Source organism: Panulirus ornatus, chromosome 14, assembly GCF_036320965.1.
Source record: "Panulirus ornatus isolate Po-2019 chromosome 14, ASM3632096v1, whole genome shotgun sequence".
Taxonomy (NCBI): Eukaryota; Metazoa; Arthropoda; class Malacostraca; order Decapoda; family Palinuridae; genus Panulirus; species Panulirus ornatus.
In genome coordinates, this window is record NC_092237.1 from 5,557,061 (window position 1) to 5,584,501 (window position 27,441).

At 42.5% G+C, this 27,441-nt stretch overlaps 3 protein-coding genes across 3 annotated transcripts; 2 read left to right on the plus strand and 1 right to left on the minus strand.

The window, feature by feature from the left end:
• The first annotated feature begins 164 nt into the window (after positions 1-164).
• Positions 165-20,026, plus strand: LOC139753114 (uncharacterized). Its single transcript, XM_071669201.1, has 5 exons — positions 165-464; positions 14,004-14,287; positions 15,144-15,391; positions 19,279-19,567; positions 19,759-20,026. Exons 1-5 carry the CDS (start codon positions 339-341, stop codon positions 20,009-20,011), a joined length of 1,200 nt encoding a protein of 399 aa, XP_071525302.1. The 5' UTR covers positions 165-338; the 3' UTR covers positions 20,012-20,026.
• Positions 20,027-21,582: 1,556 nt separating this feature from the next.
• On the plus strand, positions 21,583-24,698 carry LOC139753056 (uncharacterized). Its single transcript, XM_071669153.1, has 3 exons — positions 21,583-21,651; positions 22,767-23,059; positions 24,169-24,698. The coding sequence occupies exons 2-3, from the start codon at positions 22,767-22,769 to the stop codon at positions 24,419-24,421; spliced, it is 546 nt and encodes a 181-aa protein (XP_071525254.1). The 5' UTR covers positions 21,583-21,651; the 3' UTR covers positions 24,422-24,698.
• Positions 24,699-25,930: 1,232 nt separating this feature from the next.
• On the minus strand, positions 25,931-26,976 carry LOC139753219 (uncharacterized). Its single transcript, XM_071669439.1, has 2 exons — positions 26,565-26,976; positions 25,931-26,416 (listed from the first exon to the last, which is right to left on the minus strand). The coding sequence occupies exons 1-2, from the start codon at positions 26,834-26,836 to the stop codon at positions 26,164-26,166; spliced, it is 525 nt and encodes a 174-aa protein (XP_071525540.1). The 5' UTR covers positions 26,837-26,976; the 3' UTR covers positions 25,931-26,163.
• Between the last annotated feature and the right edge of the window lie 465 nt (positions 26,977-27,441).

Genomic DNA, 27,441 nt, shown 5'->3' on the forward strand with positions numbered 1-27,441 from the left:
AGACAGTTCAGTGTGTGTGTGTTTTTTGTGCACGGAAATAGCCTGAAACATTTCTGTGCCACAAGTCACCAGATGCAGATGTTTTAAACCTTACTCTCAGTAACATATCAATTAGGCTCACTTGATCTTTTATCTTTTACCTGTTCAGTGACAGGGGTGAGGTACTATTTTCAGTGGTGCTTGTCTAGGGTCAGGTCAATCGGGAATCCCTAGGGATATCTGGCCCCGTTCCCGCCGCTTGTCAGGTCAAACGAGACCACCACAAGTCCTTCACCCGTGACCCAGGTCAGACAAGGTCGTAGAGGCTGCAGGCAGGACCACGCACCAGAAGGGGCATCATGGGTTCCACAATCCCTGCCAACAACACCACTACCATCATGGACCTTCCTACCACCTTCGTCCCTGCCATCGCGCCCATTGCCATCCATCCAGACAGAAACACGACAGTACAAGATTATCCTATGGTAAGCTGAACATTTTCATTTTTCGTAATACTCACAGATTCATCCTATTCGTTTGACACTGGTTCACCTGGTCCCAGAATTTTGCAGTCTCGTGCGGAAATTTCCCGTGATTTCACACATTCATCCCTCACACAATACACACCATCACACACGATGAGCCACCACGTTATCTCTCCAGATTATATATCTGCAGTGTTAATCAAGTCGCTGTGTATGTGTGTATGTGTAGAGTTTCGCCAAGAGTTAGCTTGGCACGGGCCTATGCCAACGACACTTCATTCTCAGGCGTGCCATAACTGGCACAGGTTGGCCCACATGTAACTGTAGTGTCATGGGCACTTAGGTGAGTGTGTGTTGTGTAAAATGTGATGAATAGCTCGTTTGTTTAGTTTAGTTTGTCGCACAACAGCTACAACTACGGCGACACGAGACTCTGCCCATGACAACCCGCAAGGAAATTCCAACTTAAAGTTCTGATCCAACTTCCCTTGTTGATCTGGGATTCAGTGCAACAGTTTTATCAAGACTCTCTCTCTCTCTCTCTCTCTCTCTCTCTCTCTCTCTCTCTCTCTCTCTCTCTCTCTCTCTCTCTCTCTCGATTAAGATTTATCTACTCTAAAAAGAGGATCAGAATATGTAGTGTCTATAGTTTTCATCCATTTAAAAAACATACTACATTATTTTTCCTGATAATGTTAAAAAAAAAAAGTGATCAAATCATAATCTCTGCAATCTCATATCTAAAATGAAAATCAATTTTACAAGCTTTGCGTGAGACTGGAAACATTAGGTGTCGGAGTTGACTTCTTGAGGATCATAATTTTTCCTCCTTTGTCTTCTCAGGTCAGCACGACCACAGGGGTGTTGCTGGGGATGGGAACGCTCTGGCTCCTAGGTTACCTTCTCAGCTTCCTCAACCTGGTGCCCATCAGACGTCGTCGACACTCCCCTCTAGCCCATGAAAACGACAGGTCCCCCAACGACGACTCCTTCCAATTAAACGTGCTGTCGTTTCTGGAGCAAGCTCTTGAGAAGATCAACCATTGGACTACTCAGGAATTACTTTGAAGTCTTGTTACAGATAGAGTAATTGGTTACACCTACAGAGCATTCACTATACTCAGCGGGTTTAACAAATCATAGAATTACATTATGTGTAGTGATTTAATCAATGTATTGCAGACCTTTTTAGCCTTCTAGATTTTTTCTTTTTGAAAACTATACATCCTGTGAAGAAACCTGTTATTATTTCATATGTTCTATAAAATGGTAGTGTTATCCTTTTCCTTTCGTTTTAACCCAGATGAATACAGAACAGATTTTACATTCTAATCAGTTTGCATAACCTCACTAAGCAAAGCAAGATGATTAATGAGAAAGTGTAATGGACAGCCTAGGCCACCGTGTCAAATCTTACACCACATACACACATCTACCTAAATGAGTCTACTACAGTTACATACAGGACGTCCAGTGCCGGTAATGGCACACCCAAAAACGTGTTGTTAATAACACAGTTCGGGTTTATGTTCACGAGGTGCCATTAGTGGTACAGGCCGGCCCGTGTGTGTGTATTGAAAGATGTCTACTTGTACTCAGTCGCATACTCGCTGTCTAATTCTCTTCTACCTCAAATTTCTAGACTTGTTCTAAGGGATTTTTTTTTAGAAGTGGAAAGGGGGGGGGGGGGGTTTCTTCAGGGCTAGTAACTGCCAGGGTAATTAAGGCCGCCAATGCTACATCCACCAGACGAAAAATCTTTTAAAATCTTCAGGCTCTAAGGATAATTCTAATACTCCATACTCATCAATTCTGGATATAGTCCGAATGTACTCATTCACATACTGACTTTCCTATTCTTTGTGAATCTAAATGTTTAGTCATTCTAGAAAATGGTTAAGAAATCATGTGGGGAAACGGTAACTAAGGAAAGTTTTAAACCCATGGAATAATCATGAACATCACTACATCTTATTGTTTGACAGCAAGATGGCGTTAAAAAAAAATCAACTGATTTGACGCATTAGCATTGTATGTGTAAAGCTTTTCCAAGACTAAGAATGTCACAGTCTCTTGTCTATAACAGTCCATTCTGGGGTGTGCCAATATCGGCGCAGGTCAGATGTGTGTGCTTGGGTGTGCCATTTCTGGCACAGTTCGGCCCGTGTGTAACTGTAGTCTAGTGGGCTCTTGGCTGGATGTATGTTTCGTATAAAATGTGATGAATTGCTTCATTCGAAATGAATTCATGTATACAACCAATGTGGTACAGTGAGTAAGCTCAGACGTTTGGCATATCGTAATGAATATTATATTAGTTTGATGGTATATTTATCCAATCCTAAAACTTCTCCAGGTGTCGACCTTTAGGAACTGATACACAAATTTGATTTTGATTAAACCGACTTGGATAATTTTCATCTTATACAAGCGATACAATAATTCTGCATAAAATGAAGAAACCTTAAATCTAAGCTTTCCTCGCTTAAATTCCCTTTCTACAGAAAACATTATATTGATGGGTAACTATTTTCAGTATGATCATATGAACATAACAAATTAAGAATCTTTATTTGCTTATAATCAATTAATATCAAGTCTAAAAATTTATTGTACAATCAAAAAATCAAAGTACGTATTTTACATTTTCTACTGAAAATTACGAAAATAAAAATAATTACTTTACAGCTTAAATTCTTTTAATTTCCTTTAATTTTTCTATATAAAGATTCGGTTTAGCAATTACGTATTAACATTAGAATTGCATTAGGTAATTTTTTAGGAGTCCTTACGGAAAGGACTATTAGGGTTGATGTAATTTACTAAGTAATCACCATAAGAAACATGATACAATTTGATACAGTTTATGTTAAAAGTACGTTGCTGAGGAGCACCTAGTCATTTCAAAGGTGAATATTTCCAAACGAAGTTGTTTCACCATTCTAGGGGTTATCACAGAATCATGATCATTGGCCACTACTGCATCATGGTCTAAATATGCTGCTGGGATGATCCTCTGACATATGTTGTACACAACCAATATTGTGGTACATCACCTGTCGCTTTTGGGGTAATGCACGTTTAGCGGAACTAAATTGTAATATCCTTCAAGATAGGAATCCTCGTCAACTCGGCCTGGACGACAGTTTAAGATGCAATCATCAGACTATTATCTATAAGACTAGGCACAATCCAGGATGAATAAATTGAATTTATTGGGAAAAAGCAATTCATCACATTCTATACAACACACACACACACATCCTTTTAAGAGATCACGGTTACACTTGGGCAGCCCTGTGCCAATATTGACACCCTGGGCACACCCACAAGATCTGTACCATTAATGGCACACCCGAAAGCGGGCTGACGTTGACAACAGCCTGTTGCCAAGTTAAGCTTAGGGAAATCTTTACACACACACGCACTCTGGGTTACGTGAGAGTATGGTATAACCACGAATATGATGATGTACTAAAGGAAATCAAAACACATTTTCTGGGTGTACAAGTTTGGGCATAATGAAAGAGGGAATGCCTAAAGTGCATTTAGTCGTCCACTGGTTGATGATGACCCTTGTACACCAGCAAAAGTACAAGATACATCTTATCAAGATAAGGATAATAAAAGGGACGTGTTTAGATCTACGAACGAGTAAAGGAACATGAGAATAACATAATAGCAATCCTGTTTATCAAGGTGCTTGTACCATTGTGAAAATTTCACAAGGAAAATTAATATCCTTTCACAAAAGATCCAATCTCATATTGAGATTTCTTTGAATAAGACCGTGGTAACGAAACGTTCAATTTTGCGAGATGAAACTGATGTTCTTGAGACATTTAGTTCAGACAACAAATATGAACAATTGAAGTGAATAATGAAGTTTTAAGTAGTAATCTTTACAGTTAGCACATAGTGTGTGTGTGTGTGTGTGTGTGTGTGTGTGTGTGTGTGTGTGTGTGTGTGTGTGTGTGTGTGTGTGAGTGTGTGTGTGTGTGTGTGTGTGTGTAAGGATTCGCCAAGACTAAGATGGCACGGGCTCTTGTCAATGACAACCGGTTCTTGGGTGTGCCATAAATGGCATGTCAAGCGTGTTTGTGCTCGTCGTGTCCTTTTTGGCACAGGTTGATCCGTGTGTAAGTGTAGCTTAGTGAGATGTCTTAGGTGGATGCGAGTGATATGTATAATGTGATGAAAAGCTTTTTACCAAATGCATAAAGTGATCAATTCCCTATGTGGATTGTTTTCCACGGTTAATGAGTGATATATTAGAAGGTTGAGATGGTTTATCTATCATTACCAGTGGCGACCATGAGCAATTACCATACAAAATTAATGTTTCCGATCAAAAACTTGATAAGCTTTCCGTCTTACATGTGAGCTGCGTGAACATGGTATTGAACATAGAATTAATTCATCTCAATTTTTTCTTTTACAGAAAATTTAATTTGATGGATAACTGTATTATTTTTTAGCATTACAAATACAATATGCTTTTATTTACTTCAATTATATTAATAGTTGCATTTCTTTTTACTATCTACTTTTTAATCTAAATTTGAAATTAAGTTAAACAATCAAATCTAAAAGCATTATATGTTTTAGCCAAATTTGTGTTATAATTACCATTTCGAAATATTTTCCAAATATGTTTTAATATAGTGTCATTTGATAGCCAATTACGATAATATTAGAATTGCATTAAGTAATTTTTTTTAGAGTCCTAACGGACTTGAAAAAAAAAAAATCATTGTTTCTTTAAAGCTACATAATACATTAACTTTGGGTGGGGCAATAGATTTTTCGATACATGCAGTGAGGGGCATGTATGGTTCTAAAATCATCTTGAACATCTAAAAGTGTTAACGTCTTTTTCGATTGTTGGTTACAACTTGATAAATGCCTTAATGACTCTTAATAATAACCACCCAACCCTATCATCAGATATCTATACTATCTTTTATATCTTGAAATGAATTTAGTGTTATGTTAACCATTTGCAAACCATTTCCTGTAGACTCGACCGGATTCCTCATAGTCATGCAAGTCTTGATATATTTCGACTATGACACCGAAGTTTACTAGTGTTTATGCGCAAAGTTTCGTCAAATATGGCATAGTCGCTTGTCAGTGACAACCTTGTTCTCGGGATGCCATGACTGACACAGGTCGGGTGTGTGTTTCGGGGTGTCATTACTAACACTGACCAACTTGTGCCAGTATTATTGTCATGTCATAAATGGCACCATAATCGAAATATGGCAACTTTATAGTGTGACATCGCATTGTCAAGTCAAATAAGCGATAGAATCCTTTCGTGTCTACCAAAAAATACTCAATTTCCAAGGACTTGCGGATTATGTCTATAACTTCTACACATTTTCCAGATATCACAGATAAGTATTGATTGCGAAAGTTAGGTGAGGTTTTCATAGTTTATGATGTTATATTTTGTTTCATTTATAAGTAATCCAGATTTTTCAGTTGTATTCATAAGCCTCATCATTATCGCCATATTTGATATCAGAATGAACGATGTTTCTAATCTTGCTCCACAGCATCAAAAGCTCTGATATCCTAACGCAGTCTGTATGCTTTATAAACTTGTAAATTATCGCATGCCGTCCAGAAATTCTCCATTGGTTAATATCTTTATGACTGAAATATATTGACCTACTTAACAAAGCAATACAAAATTCTGGAGCATCATTAATTATATCAAAATTTAAGTTCAATTACTTTTCAATAAATAAAATCGCTTTTAGAAATAAAAAAAAGTTTTAGTATGTCATTTTTAACAGAAAACGTATATTGAACGATTTATATATAATTTTGTAAAAGAAAATAGTGACCCATCCAGGCTTTCATTTTTTGTAGAAATATACTTATTGAATTACTTCCCATTTAAATGGGAGACTTGCTAATATATATTGCTTTACTTGGTTGCCTATGTGGCATATAGACGTCATTGTAGAGATGCGTGGCAGGTTCATGTACAACATACGATATAATAAGATGGTCAGAAAGTTATATGGCAGTACAGATAAAGGTACAAGGTGGAAAAAAAAAAAAAAAGACAATGGGTGGTGCAAGGAGAATTCATAAGTCGGAAGATATTTTAGATGATAAAGAAATGAAAAGTGATCGGTTGCAACTTGACACATTTTGTATCCTGAGTTGGCACAAATGGAATCACTGTATTCGAAGGATCAGTTTGGTGAACAAACTGAATCAGAAGCATTTCTTTTTCTATTCTTTTAGACTGTGGAAGTATATGGCTCACTTTAAAGCTCTGGACACTTGTCAAGGATATACTCTAGTGATTGGGGAATAGAATAATTCCTGGGAGCTTGATTTGAAGAATTATAATTTATTTTACGATATCAGTGTAGACGATAGTGTTGTGGGTTCTGAATGTCAAAGGCAAAATAGAACTCATAAATGTTAAGGTAAGTGAAAAACTCACATGAATCAACAGAATCTATGAAAACGTACCCTACCAAGTAATTTGCGTGTTTGTGATGGAATTCATTCGTGTGTACAGCAGTATAAAGATTCTTGCCCAAGAGCCTACAAATGGCGACCAATGAGCTTAATATTTTTCACATCAAAAATAAGTCTGATACCAGCTGGTGTACGAGTTGTCCATAGATTCTTTTATTTTTTTTGTTTCGCCTTTGGTTAACATCACTTTGTTCCAGATATCTCTAACTGTCACTACTATCAGCTTATCATATACTGCAATTGAAATACAAAGCTGCAATTCACGCTTTGTAACTCATTATTCTGTAAACACTAAACTACCATTAAAAAACAAAATTTATATCCATAGTTATCTGCTAAGCCTATCTCGTTTCTTATGGGAATTTATCTGCGGGAGCTCTTTCCTCTCAATAGTTACGATAAGCCACGTTCAAAATTATTGATAGAATAGTTCACTCAGTATGATTTCTAAATCACTTTGGTCCATTTAGGACTTTCAAAAAATCATATCCTTTACTTTTACATGTTTATGCAATTTTAGCACGATGTTTGCTTCTTATAAGAGCATTTAACCATATAACACTTTAAACAAAACATTTAAGCAATTATTGAAAATTACTAATATATTACTTAAAATTGAGGCCAAAACCAAATTTAATTAAACAAAGCAAAATAAATTTTAAGAAAAAAGAACTTCATTTTATCTACGAAAAGAGGGTTTTAACTATAACGCTATAATAATAAAGTTACCCATTCCATTTTTCTGAACGGGTGAATTTTTAGGGTTCTGCACTTGAGAGTTTACTTGGAATATTGTTGGAATCCTTGATTTAGTTGGACGACTATTCGGGTCTTAGGCCTATTGACTGTCATGGATATCAAGAACCCCAGTTTTGGAATTGTAATTACCAGTTTAAAAAATCTGACCGTCTTTTTCAGGTCAAGATAGTTCAAAGATCGACAATACACGATCTCATTGCATTATGGTCATGATGTACTTTTGTGTGTGTGTGTGTGTGTGTGTGTGTGTGTGTGTGTGTGTATTTGAAAAATCACCAAGACCAAGCATCAGGAGGCCTCTTGTTACTGGCAGTCTATTCTTGGGTGGGTGTGGTATGTTTCTCGGGTGTGCCATTACTAACAGAGGTGTGTGTGTGTGTGTGTGTGTGTGTGTGTGTGTGTGTGTGTGTGTGTGTGTTCTTGGGTTGCCATTACTCGCACAGCTCATGTTCATTTTGTTTAATTCCTTTTGTTCAAAACTTGGGTGGTTGTTCGAGTTATAGGCATTTCAACTGCTAAGAGTCTCTAAAGGTCATCAACTTCAATCGAAAACTCTTGAACACCTTCTTCAGATGGTACTGATAATCCTGAAACTACATTCACTTTCCTAGTCAAGTTGCCCATGGTTCAAAACTTTTGCCTGTCATACTTATGTGTCTTCGTTAATCACCTTCAAAAGTTTCCCCCTTAACTCCACAGATCAGCGTCCATTATCTACAAGATTTTCTTTGTTCCATTATCTATAATATTCAAAATCCTTGAAACTCTTTATATACTTTTTGCTTATTATCTTACACATGCAATTAACTTAGATTCTTCATGTTAGGAAAAATAAAACAAATGAAAGGTAAATGTAACACTTTCTTGATCTATAGTATATAGTATACAAGGAATGATAATGTACCTTCACCTTTAAACTAACAGTAGTAATGATTACGAGATGTATAACAGAACAAGTATTGTACTCTTACAAATTAATCTAAACAATTCTATATGCACTTCACGACACTGATAAATCGACATCATTCGAGATGTAGCAATTCATCACATTTTGCACTACAAATAAAAACATTCAGGTGTGCCACTACTGGTACAGGTCGGTAGTGTGTATTCGAGGTATACCTGTGGATTGTGTAGCGTACCTATAAAAATTTGTTTCCAGGGACTGCAATATAGAAAATAACCAATCACCATTTTGTACATCATATATTTCAACAAATACGGTAATTTATCACTGTAATAGTCCTTTCCTCCTACTAAGGACTTGCAAAAAGTGAATAAAATAGAAATATTACACGATAATTTTACTGTGCATTTAGGTATATACAATCACTTTATCTTAAGGCACCTATAAAAAGAGTATTAAGCAAAAACATTAATATCTTACCAGGAAATAAATGGTATAGGTAAAAGTAAATTTGCAATAAATGAAATAGATTAAGTAGTAAAAATAATATGTGCATTTTCACTCTAGAAAATAATTCAGTGTATGTATTTAATGCAAAATTTTGACAGAAAATAGTTACCCTTCACTTCTCTCATTTTCTGAAGAAGTAAATTTACGTGCTTTCATTTCAGACTTGTTTAAAACTCATTAGTTGAGTTGGCTAGTTGGCCTGTAGGTCTATTGATTAAGAGGGTCATGAAGACCATCAACTATCGAATTTTAACCACCAGTCGAAAGAAAACCGTACATATAAATGTTCTTTCAAGTATTTACGATGAATATCCGAACATAAGTGTTCACGCTACATATGTATACAGTCTTTCTGTCACCCCTTAACTGCATTGAGGTTTGAAGTACACAGTCTCCGTCCTTTTAATGCAACGTAAATCAAACAGATTATCAATTTAAGGTTAAAGAATCCACACCTAATCTTTTTTGCTATCGACAGAAACTGAACAAGTTTAAGACATTTCAACTTTTTTTCTTAAACAATACTCTGGCCAACAACCTATGAGAATCATTATGCCTGCAACCCCATGTGTGTGAGTGTGTGTGTGTGTGTAAACATTCGCCAAGATCAAGCTTGGCTTGGGCTATTGTCAATGACAACCAGTTCTCGGGTCAAGTGTGTGTGCCCAGGGTGCCATCAAGTGGCACAGGTCGGCACACGTAACGAGTGAAATGGGCAGTGAGGGTGTTATGGTGTAACGGTTAGCGTTCCTGACCGTGACGCCTTCACTGGCCGTCCAGGGTCGAGCGCTTAGGGTCGAATACTGGTTGCGACAGTCGGTCCACATTCAACCAGGCTGTTCATCCATCCCTAGGGGTTGGTCGATAATATATATATATATATATATATATATATATATATATATATATATATATATAGCGACAATGGGATGGCCTTGATTAGGGCCTCAGCTGTTCGTGCCGTCTTAGCTAACATAAAACAAAATGTAATTTGCTTCAACCCAGTAAATTCAAACCATGAAACTGTGATAAATAAATAATAAAGTCATGACCCAAAATTCTAATTCTAAATCACTTGCCTAATCTAAATTAAGGCATAAAATATAGCTGCATAGGATGTATATGGAAAACCATATCTTATTTCGGTTTGAGGAAAACATGTGTTAAACTAAAATCATCTTGGCATTACTTAAAATGTACGTTTTCTGTTATTTTTTTTCTTTAAATAATCGGCATTTTAAAGACTAAGTGAATGATGCTGCCGCTGCAGGTACGTAAGCGGGCCAGTACTTCCTCTATGATACCAAACCTTCAGACATCGATTAAACTCCTCACAGCGTCCGTACCTATAGCAATTAAAACACATCTACGAGGGTTGAGAATGAACGACGAAGACGACCCGTTGTTACGAAAAGGGATAGAGGCATTAAAGCATCATATTCGTGCAATCTGTGAAGTTACAAGAGATGCACAACTTAGGAAGTTGATGAGAATCAAATGCGAATCACTTGCCAGTTACTAACACCCTTTGATCCCATCAATGATCCTGAGGGAGGGTTTGTGGGAAGCTGGAAGCTGGTCGATAAACTGGATACTTGGTTTAGGCTAAAGTACATAAGTCACGTCACTGTGATGGTCTTAATTAGGGCATTCAGTATCCCGTCTTCTTAGTTAATATCCTAGGGGAAAATACAGATTGGTCAATGGAAACACTGACGCCTCCCGCAGGAGGGAACAGAAGGCGAGTCAGCCTACGCCCGACCTCAGGGTGACGCAATACGTAAGTAGTCTTTGACCCCAGGGATAGATAACCCCCCCCAACCCCAACTACATAAAATAACTTAATACACAACGAACAAATAGTTTCCTGGGTGAGGGCCGTTGATCAACCAGTAAGTCTTTGTATGTTAGGGCCGACGCTATATAATAGCTCAGGTTGAGTTCTCCTGCGGACACCTCGCAGTAAAACTGTCCTGGGCGATCAACGTATAAACTTAAACCATCCGGTCCGGCAAGGCCAGCGACAGGTATGAGCAAAAGTTTTGCCCTCAAGTTATGGCAATTCAGCGTCACGGTCAGATACGTTCAGCAGCTGACGCGCGACTGACTCGTTTTTGGCGGGCAAGCGTCGGACTGTTTTGAATTGACAATAATACCAACTAAAATTTTCACGTACATAAGTATTTCAAAAGTTACTCAACCCTTCATCTCATATAGAAATGGAAGGTAAATAAAATTTTAATGACACCAATATTTTTTATTGTAAATATGGAGTATTGTTCTGTCATTTTGATTTACAACTTAAGTTTCTTGTACGCGGACACTGTAAGGTAGTTGGTAATACTGGTTTTACAAGAAGACTATATTAAGTTTTGTGGCAAGGGTGAAATAATGTTTTACCTTTATAAATTACTCAGCAAGTAGCGCATCAAAAATATCTAGATTCACTGAAGCGGACGCAATATTATTACCGAATATCCGAATAAGAGAAAATGTACTTGGAACTTTTTAGAATACGTAACATGGTGTTAAAGACAACTGAAAGACCATATACGTTTTTAGCGCATGTGAGAATGAATTTAGTAGCAGTAAAGACTGAGTAAAGATGGTGATAGAGATAAAAATTGAGAAGACAAGGGGAAAAACGCACTAAAAATGATAACAGAAGGTTCGAGACGTGTCATCTTCGGCGGAGCTGAGACAGCAACGGGAACTATGGCAGGAAATCGTCACTTATAGTTAATACCAGCCCTGACCACCAGGGTATTTTTATGTCTCCGGCCCTGAAGACCGTTTTATCTTTCCCCTGTTTGGTCTACTGTCCAGTTTTTGGTCTCTGACCCTGAGAACCATCTCCCTATCCTTTTCTCTAGTCTCTGACCCTTGAAACCCCTAACCACTGTCACTTGTCAAGACTTCGACCCTAAGCACTACAAAGACCTTCTGTTCTCTGGCCCTCAGCCCTGAGCACCGTAACCATACGGATCCTTGGTCCGATCTTCAGCAGCTGTGAACGCTTGCAATCACTGTCCCCTTGCTCGAGTCTTAGACCCTGGTCGTCTGGCGTCGTCATCTCCGACCCAGGTCTCCCGTTCGACTCCCAGCGGAGGCCATACACACCACCCATACACTCGAGGAAAACCTGTTCGAAGAATGGGTTCAGGTCCTGAAACCGGCCGTCACCCATTGCAGGGAATGACTAGGAAAGTGACTTGAAAAATCCTTGCTCCGCCCACACACACACACACACACACACACACACACACGTTTGCTATACAACGAGAATATGTGATATATACATATATACATATACATATAGTATCTATAATGAAGTTAGACGATGAATGAATGGCAACAGACATTGGTTCGCATCGCAAAACAATAAGACAGCCGTGGATCACTGTACACCATAAGAGCTATGGTCAAGTACCATGATATGGGACTTGGATTTGTATGGCACTACCCTCACCCAGGGCAGTACAAGACACCATATTCGCTCCATATTTCCGTCAGAGAGGCAGTAGCTGTATATATATATAACCCTTGGTGCACCTCTTCCTCTGACTGTTCCTACTGAACAAGGTTGGTGGATAACCAGACACTCCAAAGTACAGTGTTGATCGCTTCAGTTGTGGGAGACGTCGCTGTAAGGGCGTGCTACTGATAAAGATATATCTGCACTCGCTTCCTCCAGAAAACATGAGGATTTGTATGGGTTACGAAACCCCGTCTTCAGTCTTCTGTCTCAGGGGTCATCCTAAAGACAAAACAAAAAATCCTCCTCTGGATTTATCTTCCTCCATCATGACCCGTTGATCCGACTCAGGGCAAGATAAGATAGATAGTCATCAGTGTTGTAAGGGGATCGTGATGAGATTAGATCAACCAGAACGACACGAGAGAGAGAAAGGTCATGTTGGATTAGACGTATGTTGGCCCCCAGAACCATGGTGGATGGTTATGGTCGTCGTCTCTAAGGGTTGTTAGTGGTGTCACGTGACCACAAATGATCTGTGGAGGTACAAAGCAATATATATATATATATATATATATATATATATATATATATATATATATATATATATATATATATATATATATATATATATATATATATATATATATATATATATATATATATACACACCAAGAGGGATTCAGCGGAGGGCTGAAAATATTCCCCCCTCCCACACCCCCTTTTTACTTTCCCACAGAGGGCACGGATGAAAAAGAGCCAAATCAGGATCTATATAATATGGCTCAGTCGTCTGTTCTGGACGCTACCTCCCTCAAGCGGGAAATAGCAAATATGTATTGTAGGAATGAGTCCACAATAGAGGACAGACATCCTAGCCAGGAAATGAAAGGAAAGTCATTTCGCTTTATTTTCTCTTTCGCTATCGACCAAACTCTCCAGATAAGACGAGTCCATAACATCACAATCTGTGTAGTTAGTCGTGAACTTCTACATGACTAAATTGGCTTTTTCGAAGACTGTTTACATTTCTACATCACGCGACTGACTTCTTTTCTTTCTGTTCTGATTTCACGTCACCTGAGGACGATTTGGTGGAAAGTCCTGTTCTCTCTCTCTCTCTCTCTCTCTCTCTCTCTCTCTCTCTCTCTCTCTCTCTCTCTCTCTCTCTCTCTCTAACAGCTTATTTAATGTCCTCTTCTGAAATTCTACCAGATATGGTCCTTCCCATTCTGTCTAGGTGGAGGCTGTCCCTACATATAGAGGCCATGATTATGTCTCTCTCTCTCCCCCAGGCGAGGGCGTAGAGCTTTACCAGAGGTGAGTGAGTGAGTGAGTGAGTGAGTGAGTGAGTTTAATGTAACGTAACGCATCACTTCAGATGAAGGTGACGGTGGTGGTAACAGCCGGACTGCTGGGGCTGGCAGCGTTGGCTGTAGCGGCCGAGGACATCAGGCTGGCCCAGACCCTGTCTCCGGCCGAAGAGAGCGAGAACTTGGATGAAGACCTCAACAGGAGGGAGGAGAGGATATTCGCCTTCTACACCACCACCTCCATCACGAGGCTAGCCACCACCACCATCACAGCGCTCTCCACCTGCCTCTCCGTCCTCACCGGCACGGCCTGCACGGGGCGCAAGAAGAAGTCGGCCTTCTTCAACTTAGAGTGAGTCCTCACCACCTCTGACGTCGTCCCAGCAACAGCACAGTTTCCTCCTCCCCGTTTCCCATAAACTCTCCCCCACAGGCTCCGGCCCCACCCTGCGCATCCATAGGCATTACTCCCCCACCCACACAGTCTCTGGCCCCACCCTGCGCATCTACAGGCATTACTCCCCCACCCACACAGGCTCCGGCCCCACCCTGCGCATCCACAGGCATTACTCCCCCCACCCACACAGTCTCTGGCCCCACCCTGCGCATCTACAGGCATTACTCCCCCACCCACACAGTCTCTGGCCCCACCCTGCGCATCTACAAGCATTACTCCCCCAACCACACAGGCTCCGGCCCCACCCTGCGCATCTACAGGCATTACTCCCCCACCCACAGTCTCTAGCCCCACCCTGCGCATCTACAGGCATTAATACGTATATAATCATGGTGTTGATGACAACAGGTTGGTAGAAGAAAGATACACACAAAAAAAATATATATATATAGTCACAGCGAGAGATCAATTAATCTCTTAAAATAGATTTTAACTTTGCTGTGAAAAGTCTGAGATATCTAACGTAAGAATGATTCTTGATTCATCAAAATTAAGTCAAGTCTCTCGTAGTCAAAGCTGTTCAATAGATAACACAATTCATTAGAATATTACGAAAAAAAATACGTCATAATTACTAAGGACATTTTGAATTATATTTCAATAAGGATGAATTAAAAAAAAAAAAAGAAAAGCATAGCAGTAAATGCTTAAGAATGTGTGATGATGATTTCAACTGTGAGAATCTATGTTATCTATAACCCGTTCGAATCTAATGCTAATCAATGACTTCGTCTCTCCCCCACAACCTCAGCATCTTGGAAGAATTGGCGTCTCTGCCTGTGGAACTGGTGGGCAGTCAGACTGACGAAGACTTGGAGAGCGGATCATCTCAATTCAGCCAGAACATCGTGGAAGGCAGAAACGGAAAGAAACTGACCATCTGGTCGACTAACTTCACCACACTGACCATCACCTCGACTTCCTACTTGGCAGGCACGACCGTCACAGCCTCGGCCCTATGTACCGCCCCGGGTCTCACGGCAGGATGCTTCGGAAAGTAAACAAGGTCCTCAGCTCCCGTAGACAGTTCGACACAGGGCGGCCATCACCATGATCTAGACCCAGGAGGAGACATACTTCCGCTGTTTTTGCTGTTCCATTTTGAACATCGTTTGGACTCACTCTCTCATGTGCGTAAGATATTAGGGCAATTAAACTCTGAAGTATCTCGCTGGGTGTCAATAACAACCTTGTGTGCACGCTGACATGATAATACTGAGGGCGTCTCTGAACTCGATACGTGTACACTGACCTTTCAACACCGACAGTTTTTACACTGAGAGGCTTTGAAGTGTGACTTGTTCAATGTAGAGGGTGTTTCTAGGTTCTGGTGTGATGACTTTGAATTGTTTTGGTAAGTTGAAGGTCAACGAAATGATTATTACTACCATGATCTTTGGTAAGTTTAAGGTCAACGAGAATCATTACTACCATGATCTTTGGTAAGTTTAAGGTCAACGAGATGATTATTACTACCATACCAAACTATGGACATGCAACATGCCATACTTTGATCATGCCGTCTGCTACACTATCACCGTGTTGCCTGCCATGATATATTCATGCTGCCTGCCATGCCATGGTAATGTTGTTTACCATACCATGTTCATGCTGTCTACCAATCCTAATCATGCTGCCTGCCATACCATGATCATGCTGTTTGCCATACCCTGATCATGCTGCCTGCCATACCATGATCATGCTGCCTGCCATACCATGATCATGCTGCCTGCCATACCATGATCATGCTGCCTGCCATACGATAGTAATGCTGTCTATCATACCATGATCATGCTGCCTGCCATACCATGATCATGCTGCCTGCCATACCATGATCATGCTGCCTGCCATACGATAGTAATGCTGTCTACCATACCATGATCATGCTGCCTGCCATACCATGATCATGCTGCCTGCCATACGATAGTAATGCTGTCTACCATACCATGATCATGCTGCCTGCCATACCATGATCATGCTGCCTGCCATACGATAGTAATGCTGTCTACCATACCATGATCATGCTGCCTGCCATACGATAGTAATGCTGTCTACCATACCATGATCATGCTGCCTGCCATAGCATGCTTATGCGAACCTCCTCTACCATGACCTCACTCGCTTCCAATGAAAAGAGTCTCCCCTTTTCTTCGAGTCCCACTTTGAATCTGACTCACTCCCTCACAGACACATCACATCACTTCGAGGTTTATCTCCAGCTCTCAACTCCTTCATGAAACTCTCACTAACCCTGTCGTACTATGCCTCTCACCGAAGGCCATTCTTTATTCAAACATCCTCTCGCCTCATCCTCGCCTTCGCCATGGATTTCTCCCCAACTTAGAGCCTCTCTCGTCGCCTCGCTCACCGCCACGGAGCAACACACATCGAACATGGGCCGAAGACTCGGCCGCTCTGAGGCTGCCCCGGCCGGTGCTACGTGCCCGAGGAAGGAAGTGTTTTAAATTGTGTTCCCTGCTCCACCAGGAAAGAGTTAAAGTTATTTGATCACGCTAGACGGCAAAAATGCAATATTTCCTTGATTTGAAATTCAAAAAAATGGGGTTTGTTACTGGTATTTTCTTAGTGAAAAAGGAGAATAATACGATATATCTTATCAAAATCTAACCTACAATGTTGGTATATCTCTATACTGAAAGACTAAAGCATTTCCTTCGAGCAATATTGATTTATGGCACAATGATTTCTGTGAGACAGGGGCATATTTCTTTTTTTTTCTTAGGTCGGAATTTTTGTTTCGTGCTTTGAGGAAAGCAGAGCGAGAGGCGGTATATACACATATGTATATATATATACCTTTGGCAACGCCTGATCTCGTCTCCTACATACTGAGGTTAGTTTAAAGCCTTCTCCTATGCACGGAGGGAAGGACTGGCCTACAGCACATATGTTAGTGCAAGATCTGAGGCTTTTGCACACACAAATTAAGATTAAGGTTGCAAGTGCGTTGCGTAAGGCAGGTGAAAAGCCTTCTGCAATATCGTGGGAGAGGGGAACTGATCGAGTGTTTTTAACAAGGATGGAAAAATGATTTGTTCTAATAAACGACTAAAAAAAAAAAAAGAAATTACTTAAAAATTGAGCATAAGAGAAAAGGCATAACCATGATCAGGTAAATTTGTTTGGAACCCTCGCATGCCAAGCTACCCTAGTCGAATTAATCCGGTTACCATACAACTGAGAAGGAAGTAGGTAAGTCTAGTGTGTGTGTGTGTGTGTGTGTCAGCGATGACTGTTGTGATGGCTGGCTGACTCCACCTAACGCCTGACCATCCGCCAATCACCAAAAAAAAAAAAAAAAAATACCATCCCTCTTTAATCTGTCGTGGGGAGAAAGACGCCTCCCGGGAAATTATCTGACATGTTGTTCTTTTATTTTCTACCCGGCGAGAAATGTGTCTGAACTCCGCCAGGCAACATGTCACCCCTTGTGGGGCACCGCCAGGGATATTTCACTCACAAACAAGTGTCAGTGAGAGAGACTTGTAAACTCTCTATCTCATGTCAATGGGATTATATAGATGATAACCAGAGGTCCTCACTCGATCATGGAATGAGAACGAAAAATGCTGATTGACACAATCAATTGAAGTTCTTTGCTCCTTCATAACAGCACAGAATGAAGGAATCATTTTTATTTTTCCATGGTTGTTTAGGTTATTGGATTTTAGAATCATCGAATTGCCGGTCGGTCATTAAGGCCATCGGCTTGTTATGACAACAGATTAAAAAGATCTTGGCCAAACACTCGAAATGTAATGGTGATATGCAACAACACATGGTTAATGCAGACAGCATACATTGATATGAAAACATGTATAAGAGAAAACTTTCAAAAGATGGAGGTCTCTCACGAGTGTAAAATTCCCTCCCTGTACGTCAAAGATAGGCAAAACAAATAGGTTATCACACACACACACACACACACACACACACACAAAAGCAATGCAAATCTACAGGAGTAAGAGGAAAGATACAGGTGCACGTATGTCACTGAGAAATATCATTTACGTTAACTGTGCCTTTGCTTGTGTCGTGTCATTTATCATAAAAGTAAAACGAGAAGTCGGGGTGTGGAGGAAGGCGAGTCGAGAGCAGAGCAGAGTTACAAACGCGTCACTTCCTGGAAACTGCGACACTTCGTCACAGATTGAGGAGAGGCATGAGTATCTTGCATCATTCATGTAGTCTCTCAACCCTTTATACTACGAACCCCACACAAATAAATGACAAATAAAGATACGTGGTGGTGTGGTTATCGTCGCTGAATACAACTCTGCCAACACGAGTTCGAGGAGCGGGTTCACAGCCCTCCAAAGTCGGCATCAATCCCTCTGGTGGGCAGAAATGATTACCCCAAAGTATAGTTCGACAGACATGGACAGGCTACCTGAAATGGCAGGACAAACGATAGGTGCAAGAGAGTCGGGTATAACAACATCAACCTCATCATTTCAAATCTATGATTCAAAGGATTAAGTCTCAAAAGGACATTCGAATCTAGGTATATATGAATGTTCCCAACAGCATTTGTTTTTTTTTATGTATATGGTGGATGGTTTTCTGTCTAATGTATGAAGAATTAAAGACCGTATTTTTGGTCTAAAAGACGGGGTATGTCAGTGTTAAGGTGCTTTGCTGGTGTTGAAGTGTTACACTGGTGCTGAGGTATCGCGTTGGTCTGAGGTACAGTGTTGGTGCTGAGGTATAATGTTGGTGCTGAGGAGGTACAGTCTTGGTGCTGAGGAGGTACAGTCTTGGTGCTGAGGTATCGCGTTGGTCTGAGGTACAGTGTTGGTGATGAGGTATAATGTTGGTGCTGAGGTATAGTGTTGGTGTTGAGGTGTGGTAGTGTTGGCGCTGAGATACAGTGTTGGTGCTTCAGATGAAGGTGGCGGCGGTGGTGACAGTGAGCCTGTTGGCTGTGGCAGCGGTGGCAGTGGCTGAGGGAAGCCAGGATGACCTGCCCCCAGCAGAGGTGGACGAGAGACTCCAGTCAGCCAGGAGGGAGGAGAGGATTTTCGCCTTCTTCACCACCACCTCCGTCAAGCGCCTCGCTACCACCACCATCACGGCCCTCTCCACCTGCCTCTCCGTCGTAGCTGCCCCATCATGTTCGGGGCGAAGGAGAAAATCACTATTCCAAGACTTCGAGTAAGTGTCCCACTACCTAATCACCTTGTTATAACGAGCAACGGTCTACTATATAACTCGCCACAACAGACTCGCTTCATCCACTTTAACTAATAAACAACCATTCCACTACGAGAGGTAGGTCTTATCAATAGATGTAAACCATAACCACTCCACTAGTGCTAAGATAACTTATAACTTGACCATAACAGAAAGTTGAACGTCGCAGTGGGGGACTCGGGACATCTGTTCGGGAGCCAAGCAGAAGCGGAGGAGCTGTTGGGACCTTCTCCCCTCCGCATCGTCAGGGAGGTGGTGAACGACAGGGAGGGCAAGAAACTCACTGTCTGGTCCACATTCCTAAGCACCCTGACCCTTACCTCCACCTCCTACGTCGCTGGCACCACCGTCACCGCCTCCGCCCTCTGTGCGGCACCGGGGGTTACCTCTGGATGCTTCGGCTAGCAAGGTCGGGGCCTCCCTCCTGCTCCATCCCACACACTCCGACAGATTCCTCTGCTGGGGAGAGATCTCGCACCACTGGGAACAGATCCTAGTGCTGGGGAAGTACTTCCCCCACTGTGACACTCGCCAGTGGTGAGAGGCTTCCCCAGGAGTGGATGTTTATCGCAGTGTCTCGTCACAAAACAAGGGCCTTGGAACGAACCGGACCGGACCAAATGTATGATCACCTTTTGAAATTTTGTAATACATTTACGCTTTTGTTCTCATTTGTTTGGACTCTCTTAACCGTTGATCTAAGTTAGCAAACAATATATATACATATACATCAAGAATTATTATGATTTGTTTCTTTTCTATGCCTCACTCCCAACAGTCTAAGGGCCTGGCTATGTTCCACAACTGAAGCACAGAGAAAGCAATAGAGTGTCGTTCAGCAGATGAGCCCTTTACTTATATGACGTCTGTGATATACTCATAAACACCACAAATGATTAAAAAAAAATAAGATTACGAATAACTGATAATTAGATGATTAGTAGAGGCGCTGGTGTACGAGTCTTCCCTATATTATGACCGCTCGTCCCACAGCCATTCCCCCTCAAAACGAGGTAGCCAGGACTCGGGTTCATGAACCGTAGACTGAAGCTTCAAGACGGAAGCACGACTCGGTAGTTTTGACTCAAAGCTTCAGTCCAGGTTCATAAACTGTAAGTCAAGGCGACACCAAGCAGAGGTGGGGTTCAATACTGTCGAAGGATAGAGAGAGATACTTAACTCAAGTCTCATCTGTACCCAGTTATCTCACTTCAGCTCTGAGACTGACTCATCCAGCCTATTGTCGCTCGATTCCATCGTCTCAATCCTTAGTAATTTCTCCGTTTATGTAAGAGTCTCCTCTCATAGTACCTGTAAACCTGTGCTGTCTCGACCTGTATTTTCTTAACTTCCAGACATCCATCTCTGGCCATCTTGAGTCTCAGTCTGGGACAAGGTTAGCATTTATACGCAGTCTCAGTGCATCTCGGCCGTACTCGACTCTCCCCACCTACAGAAAAGTCCCGAGTCGCCCACCACGTCACAACCCGTGCCTCGCCTTCCAGGACCCTGGACGACACACAACCTGTCGTCAGGAACTGATCACATCGGCCTCTTGCACATGTCCACTCTCCACCACGTCTGCTCCTAAAAATAGCAAACACATAGCGTTGCCAAATCTAGCCGCTGTTTCCATCTAGACAAGGAAAACAAGTTTATTAACATCTATCCTTATCATTACATTACCAGTTATGCCTCTTATCTTAAAATCAGGCTTTTGTGGGGGTCTGTGTTTCCCAAGAGAGAAATTATACAAGGTACTTCTGGTGGTGCCATGAAAACCATCAACCGAAGAAGGCCAAGGCGCAGGCTGCTCCTGTCTCTCTACATAAACCTTCCCAAAGATGCGTTGTTGTGGAGACATCCAGCACTAACAACGTCATTACCACAGATATTTTCTTTTCCTGCCTTGTGATCACGTAATGGAAGCGGCAGCACACACACACACACACACACACACACACACACACACACACATATATACATATATATAAATAGACCCGCGGAAGATCTGTTCTTCTCAGAGTTGCTGGACAGACGTCGAGGTAAGTGGGTACCGCTGTGGTTGGCATGGTAGTTCCCTTGTTACCCAAGTGGAGAGTGACGTCCCCTCGCCCCGCCGCCCCCCCGTGTGGGACCATAGCAATGTGTTCGCGATTTTGCGAAACGCCTTGTGGTGTGTCGGAGGTGCAACTCTGGGTAGTGACCACACGACCCCTGGAGAACGACCATACGACCCTTGAGAACGACCATACGACTCTTGAGAAGACCATGCGACCCTTGAGAACGACCATACGATCCTTGAGAACGATCATGCGATCCTTGAGAACGATCATGCAATCCTTGAGAACGATCATACGACCCTTGAGAACGACCATACGACCCTTGAGAACGACCATACGACCCTTGGCAACGACGGTATTACCCTTGAGCACGACGGTATGGCCTTTAGCCAAACCCTTTAAGATAAGAAAAAGGCCCACCATCGTATCCACGGGTCGTAGTATCGTGCACACAGTTCGTAGAGTCGTACGTCAGAGGTCGTACCTTCGTGTCCGACAGGTTAAAGAGATTAATGTGAACAGGTCGTCACATACTAGACTGGATGAAGAAGTGTGAGGATTTTCAGTTTTCTTTGACTGTGTTACGGTGTAAGCAAAATGTAAGTGGGATGTAAATGTTCATTTCATAACATTCTTGATTTTAAGGTCAGATGTTAAGAATGGAAAACATTCGAGCGCGCGCACACACACACACACACACACACACACACAAGTGTAGAACTCCTTCCTCGTATAGTACAACCCCCTTACAGTACAAACCCCCGTACAGTACAACCCCAACCCGAACAGTATAACCCCTCATCCCGCCCGTACAATCCCGTTCAGTATTACCAGTTAATTACCCACACAAGAGATGGGAACCTACGGATATGGACCTACCTCCCCGTACTGTACAGTTAGCTAATCATATAGAAACCTCAAATTTGAGACTGGTTTGTTGCCCCACAGTTACGACAGATCAGATGCTGGAGTGTTGTTACAATGCTGAGGTGGTGTTGTGTTGGTGCTGAGGTGCTGTTGTGTTGGTGCTGAGGTGTTGCAATGTTGGTGCTCAGGTGTGGTAGTGTTAGCGCTGAGATACAGTGTTGGTGCTTCAGATGAAGGTGGCGGCGGTGGTGACAGTGGGCCTCTTGGCTGTGGCGGCGGTGACGGTGACTGGGGACCAGGATGACTTCCAGAAGGACGTCAAGGCTGACCTACCCCCAACAGAGGCGGAGGAGAGACTCCAGTCAGCCAGGAGGGAGGAGAGAGTCTTCGCCTTCTACACCACCACCTCCGTCAAGCGTCTTTCTACCACCACCATCACGGCCCTCTCCACCTGTCTCTCCATCACTAACCCAGCTCCTGCTTGTACTGGCCGACGGAAGAGGGCCTTCTTCAACAGCCTCAGGTCAGTTCACCCTTTATGCCTTTCTGATGTGCAATCTCCAGTGATTATCATGTGACTAGTGCCCCACTGAGCAGGTCCCCTTCCTCCTACCCAACCACACCATTCAGAAAGGCCCCGTCCTCCCGAACCACATTGTTCAGTAGGGCTTCCTCCTCCCAAACCACACCATTCAGCAGGGCCCCTTGTTCCCCATCCACACCATTCAGCAAGGCCCTCCTCCTCCCTGCCAGCAGACTGGAGAGTATTTCGAACGGCTTCCTGCTTGCCACGTTTCTCCTCCGACTGTTCATTATGTGCTCCTTTTCACGTTTCTTAGAGAAATACATGAGTTCTGTTGACATCTTTTGTACGCATCTCTACGATACGTTGCAATCTCACGCTACATCGACGGCTTCCCTCCGTATACCGATCCATTATGACAGGCACATACAGAATCTGTTTTCGAAGATGTCAAGCTTTCAGTCGTTTCATTCACTCGTAATGATTCATAGATTTCCCGTTCGTAATAAATGTAAGGAAATTAGGGCTGCTGAAGACGGTCGAAGCTATAAGGAACGAGAGCAATGGTAGATTTCATGGTAGTAGTATGTCTGCGGTAGATACTTAGTACTTTACCTCAGTCATGGCTCCAGTAGAGCCTGAGTGTATGCAGGAGCCATGGAGGTGGTGTTGACAATAAGTTCCGTATGGTGGCCAAGCGAGGGGAAGAACTACCGTCGAGAAGGGAAATAATTAAGTTACTGTTCATGATATAAGATTGGTGACAGCTGCTGCTACTGAGGGGTTGGGGGGAGGATGTGACAACAGAGCAGGGTTGGTCGTAGTCTGTGTTGATGGTGAAGGTCTGGGAGGGGGAGTCAGTTCACGACCAAACAAACACGTACAGCGAATCGGTGACGCTTCAACAGCGAACCAAACCCCCGACGAACAAATAGGTTTTACGCACCAATGAGTCTTGAATCTCAACTGTCCGATTCCATTAGAAAAAAGAAAGAATATTCTTAATCAAACTCTGTTTCTATTCTAGGTATAGTCATTTCTAAATGCGTCTAGAGAAAGAGTTTTATCAGCATAGAAGAGCTAACCAGAATGTCATCTCCGCCAAACAGTTTCCCTAACTTACCGGAGACGGTGCCTGACCAGCTACTAGGGAGCCAAGCAGACGCGGAGGAGCTGGAGGTCCCATCCTCACGCATCGTCAGGGAGGTGGTAAACAACAGGGAGGGCAAGAGAATCACTATCTGGTCCACAGTCTCGAGCACCCTGACCCTCACCTCCACCTCCTACGTCGCTGGCACCACCGTCACCGCCACAGCTCTCTGCCTTGCGCCTGGGCTCACTGCAGGATGCTTCGGCAAGTAGTGAGGACCTACACACACAGACACACACACACACACACACACTGTGGCAGGTTCTGACAGTGTGGGTATCCCCTTGCACTGGGAGAGACCCGTGTTGGGTAGCTTGCCCTACCACTGGCAAACTACTCCACCAAAGCCAGAGGATCGATCCACAGGGAAAGATTGTGGAAGAAAACGAAAATATATGATATTCTGCCTAATGTCATACATTCTTGGTTATTCTGTAATATAAGTTTGGACTCTCTTTTTCATTCCCTCTCCATGTACTCAAGTTGTTAATAAATATTTAAGTATTTCTCATGAGTTTAAGTATATATATCTCAGCCTTTCATAGGGAGTGGAGGCATTAGCGTGTTTACAAGGCAAAGAAATTGTCATCAGAAATCGGCAATTTTCTCGCTACATCTGCCTCGCTAACACTTCGTGACTCGCTCGTCTGCCCCGACATGACAATATGTTATTTTTTTCCACTGTGGTTCTGCCTCTGAATATCACTTCACTCATTCAAGAGGCAAACTTGAGAACTCAAGTACATCCTAAGTTCAGAGAACAATTTAGCCCCTTCCCCAGTTCTCATAATTGGTTTCGGTGCATTATTACATGACAGCTAGAGACTAAGTGTGAACGAATGTGGCCTTTGTTGTCTTATCCTAGCGCTACCTCGCACACATGAGGGGGGAGGGAGTTGTTATTCCACGTGTGGCGGGGTGGCGATGGGAATGAATAAGGGCAGATAGTATGAATTATGTACATGTGTATATATGTATAAGTCTGTGTGTGTATATACATGTATACATTGAGATGTATAGATATGTATATTTGCGTGTGTGGACGTGTATGTATATACATGTGTATGTGGGTGGGTTGGGCCATTATTTCGCCTGTTTCCTTGTGCTACCTCGCTAACGCGGGAGACAGCGACAAAGCAAAATAAATAACAAATATATATATATATATATATATATATATATATATATATATATATATATATATATATATATATATATATATTTGTACGACCATACACCCATTTCTCGACCAGCTCCGAGAGGAGGATGAACAGATGGGTTGCCTGTGGGCCGACTGTCTTACCTAGAGTTTGAAACCCTGGCGGACATGCTCTTGATTCATCAAGTTAAAGATGTATAAAGTCTACATAGACGAGATGAAGCCTAAGACACATTTCATTCCTCCATCTCATAACCATATCTTAATGATCACATACGGATACAGATGTAACTCATTTGAGATTCCCTTTGAATCATATGGCGTTACTGCATCACTCACATCGCACTGTTGCAATTTGTAACGGTCTGTGTGAACAACATGTGGAAGGACATGTATTTATACATATCTGATACCTCGTCTTCCTGCACGTTAGTAACACGTGTGTGTGTGTGTGTGTGTGTGTGTGTAGCATTGATATTTCACTTTTGTTGCTAAACACAATTATCGCATTTCAGGATATATGAGTTACCTTACCACAAATAAAAGGTGCAGAACTTTTGATTTTTATTCTTTGTTAAAAAAAAAAAAGCACATATGTACACGGGGAAGAGAGTCCAACATAGAAAATACTCAAGAAATAAAAACCATCTTGTCATGGTATGTGATCAGTGGCCCTCCCCTGACCTCAACCACTGTGGTGGTGGAGCTACCCACTACTGGGAACTGTCACAGTGGTGGAGAGCTCTCCACTGCAGGGGATCCGTGACTGTGGTAGGAGGAGGTGTTCCCCCCACACTACCTGCCAAAGCACCCTGCAGTCGCCCCTGGCGCCGAACAGAGGGCGGAGACGGTGACGGTGGTGCTAGCGACGTAGGAGGTGGAGGTGAGGGTCAAGGTGCTCGAAATTGTGGACCAGATGGTGAGTCTCTTGCCCTCCCTGTCGTTCACCACCTCCCTGACGATGCGGGAGGGAAAGGCAGAAGGCCCCTCCTCATCTTGGCTGCCCTGCAGTTGCTCCGACACTGGCTCTGACAAGACCTCAAGACTTCTGTTAGGTGGGGAGAGAAAGGGTAGAGACCTTGACTATCAGGAATCACACAAACACGCCCTCGAGACCTCCTTCCCACACGAACGTACATACACCAAGTTGATGGCAAGGGAAGTGGAGGAACGTTATGTCACAGTAAGACACTAACCTCAGACCATTTATCAGTGACTTCTTCCTTCGACCAGTGCAAGCAGGAACGGTGTTAGCGATGGAGAGGCAGGTGGAGAGGGCCGTGATGGTGGTGGTAGCGAGGCGCTTGACGGAGGTGGTGGTGAAGAAGGCGAAAATCCTCTCCTCCCTCCTGGCTGACTGGAGTCTCTCGTCCACCTCTGCTGGGGGCAGGTCATCCTGGCTTCCCGCAGCCACTGCCACCGCCGCCACAGCCAACAGGCTCACTGTCACCACCGCCGCCACCTTCATCTGAAGCACCAACACTGTATATCAGCGCCAACACTACCACACCTCAACACCAACACTATACCTCAGCACCAACATTATACACACCTCAACACCAACACTATACCTCAGCACCAACATTATACCTCAGCACGAACACTATACCTAAGGATGGACAATGCTTTGCCTCAGCACCTGCACAGCATGACAGAGAGTAACTCACTTCACAATGAAGACTGCATCTCAGACACATTTGAGAACTAGAGGCACATGATAATGTAAACAGCACACATGCTGACCATGAGAGATGTATTGTTGAGTGATGATCATTTTTCCCCCAAGAACATGGAAAATATTCACTTCGATGATAGAGTGAGCTAGATTAACCACTAATATGCGGCCATGCACTTGGTATCCTTTAACTTATATCACTTAAGATGAGAGACATGGATGAGTAAGCAGTAGATAAACATGTGTCATATATCCCCCACACTATGAAAGAACATTGAGAGTAGGAGCCATGTGGTATATGGTGGACGACGTGATGTAAATGAGGTATAGGGTGGTGAGGGGAGAGGACGTGATTATGAAGTATGTGATGCGGTGTGTGGGGGAACATTATTATGATG

Coding starts and splice junctions, on each gene's coding strand:
- LOC139753056 (XM_071669153.1), top strand. CDS start 22,767: ATGAAGGTGGCGGCGGTGGTGACAGTGGGCCTCTTGGCTGTGGCGGCG. Junction 23,060..24,168: donor GCCTTCTTCAACAGCCTCAG/GTCAGTTCACCC, acceptor TCCGCCAAACAG/TTTCCCTAACTTACCGGAGA.
- LOC139753114 (XM_071669201.1), top strand. CDS start 339: ATGGGTTCCACAATCCCTGCCAACAACACCACTACCATCATGGACCTT. Junction 14,288..15,143: donor TCGGCCTTCTTCAACTTAGA/GTGAGTCCTCAC, acceptor CCACAACCTCAG/CATCTTGGAAGAATTGGCGT. Junction 19,568..19,758: donor TCACTATTCCAAGACTTCGA/GTAAGTGTCCCA, acceptor TGACCATAACAG/AAAGTTGAACGTCGCAGTGG.
- LOC139753219 (XM_071669439.1), bottom strand. CDS start 26,836: ATGAAGGTGGCGGCGGTGGTGACAGTGAGCCTGTTGGCTGTGGCGGCG. Junction 26,417..26,564: donor TCACTGATAAATGGTCTGAG/GTTAGTGTCTTA, acceptor CCCACCTAACAG/AAGTCTTGAGGTCTTGTCAG.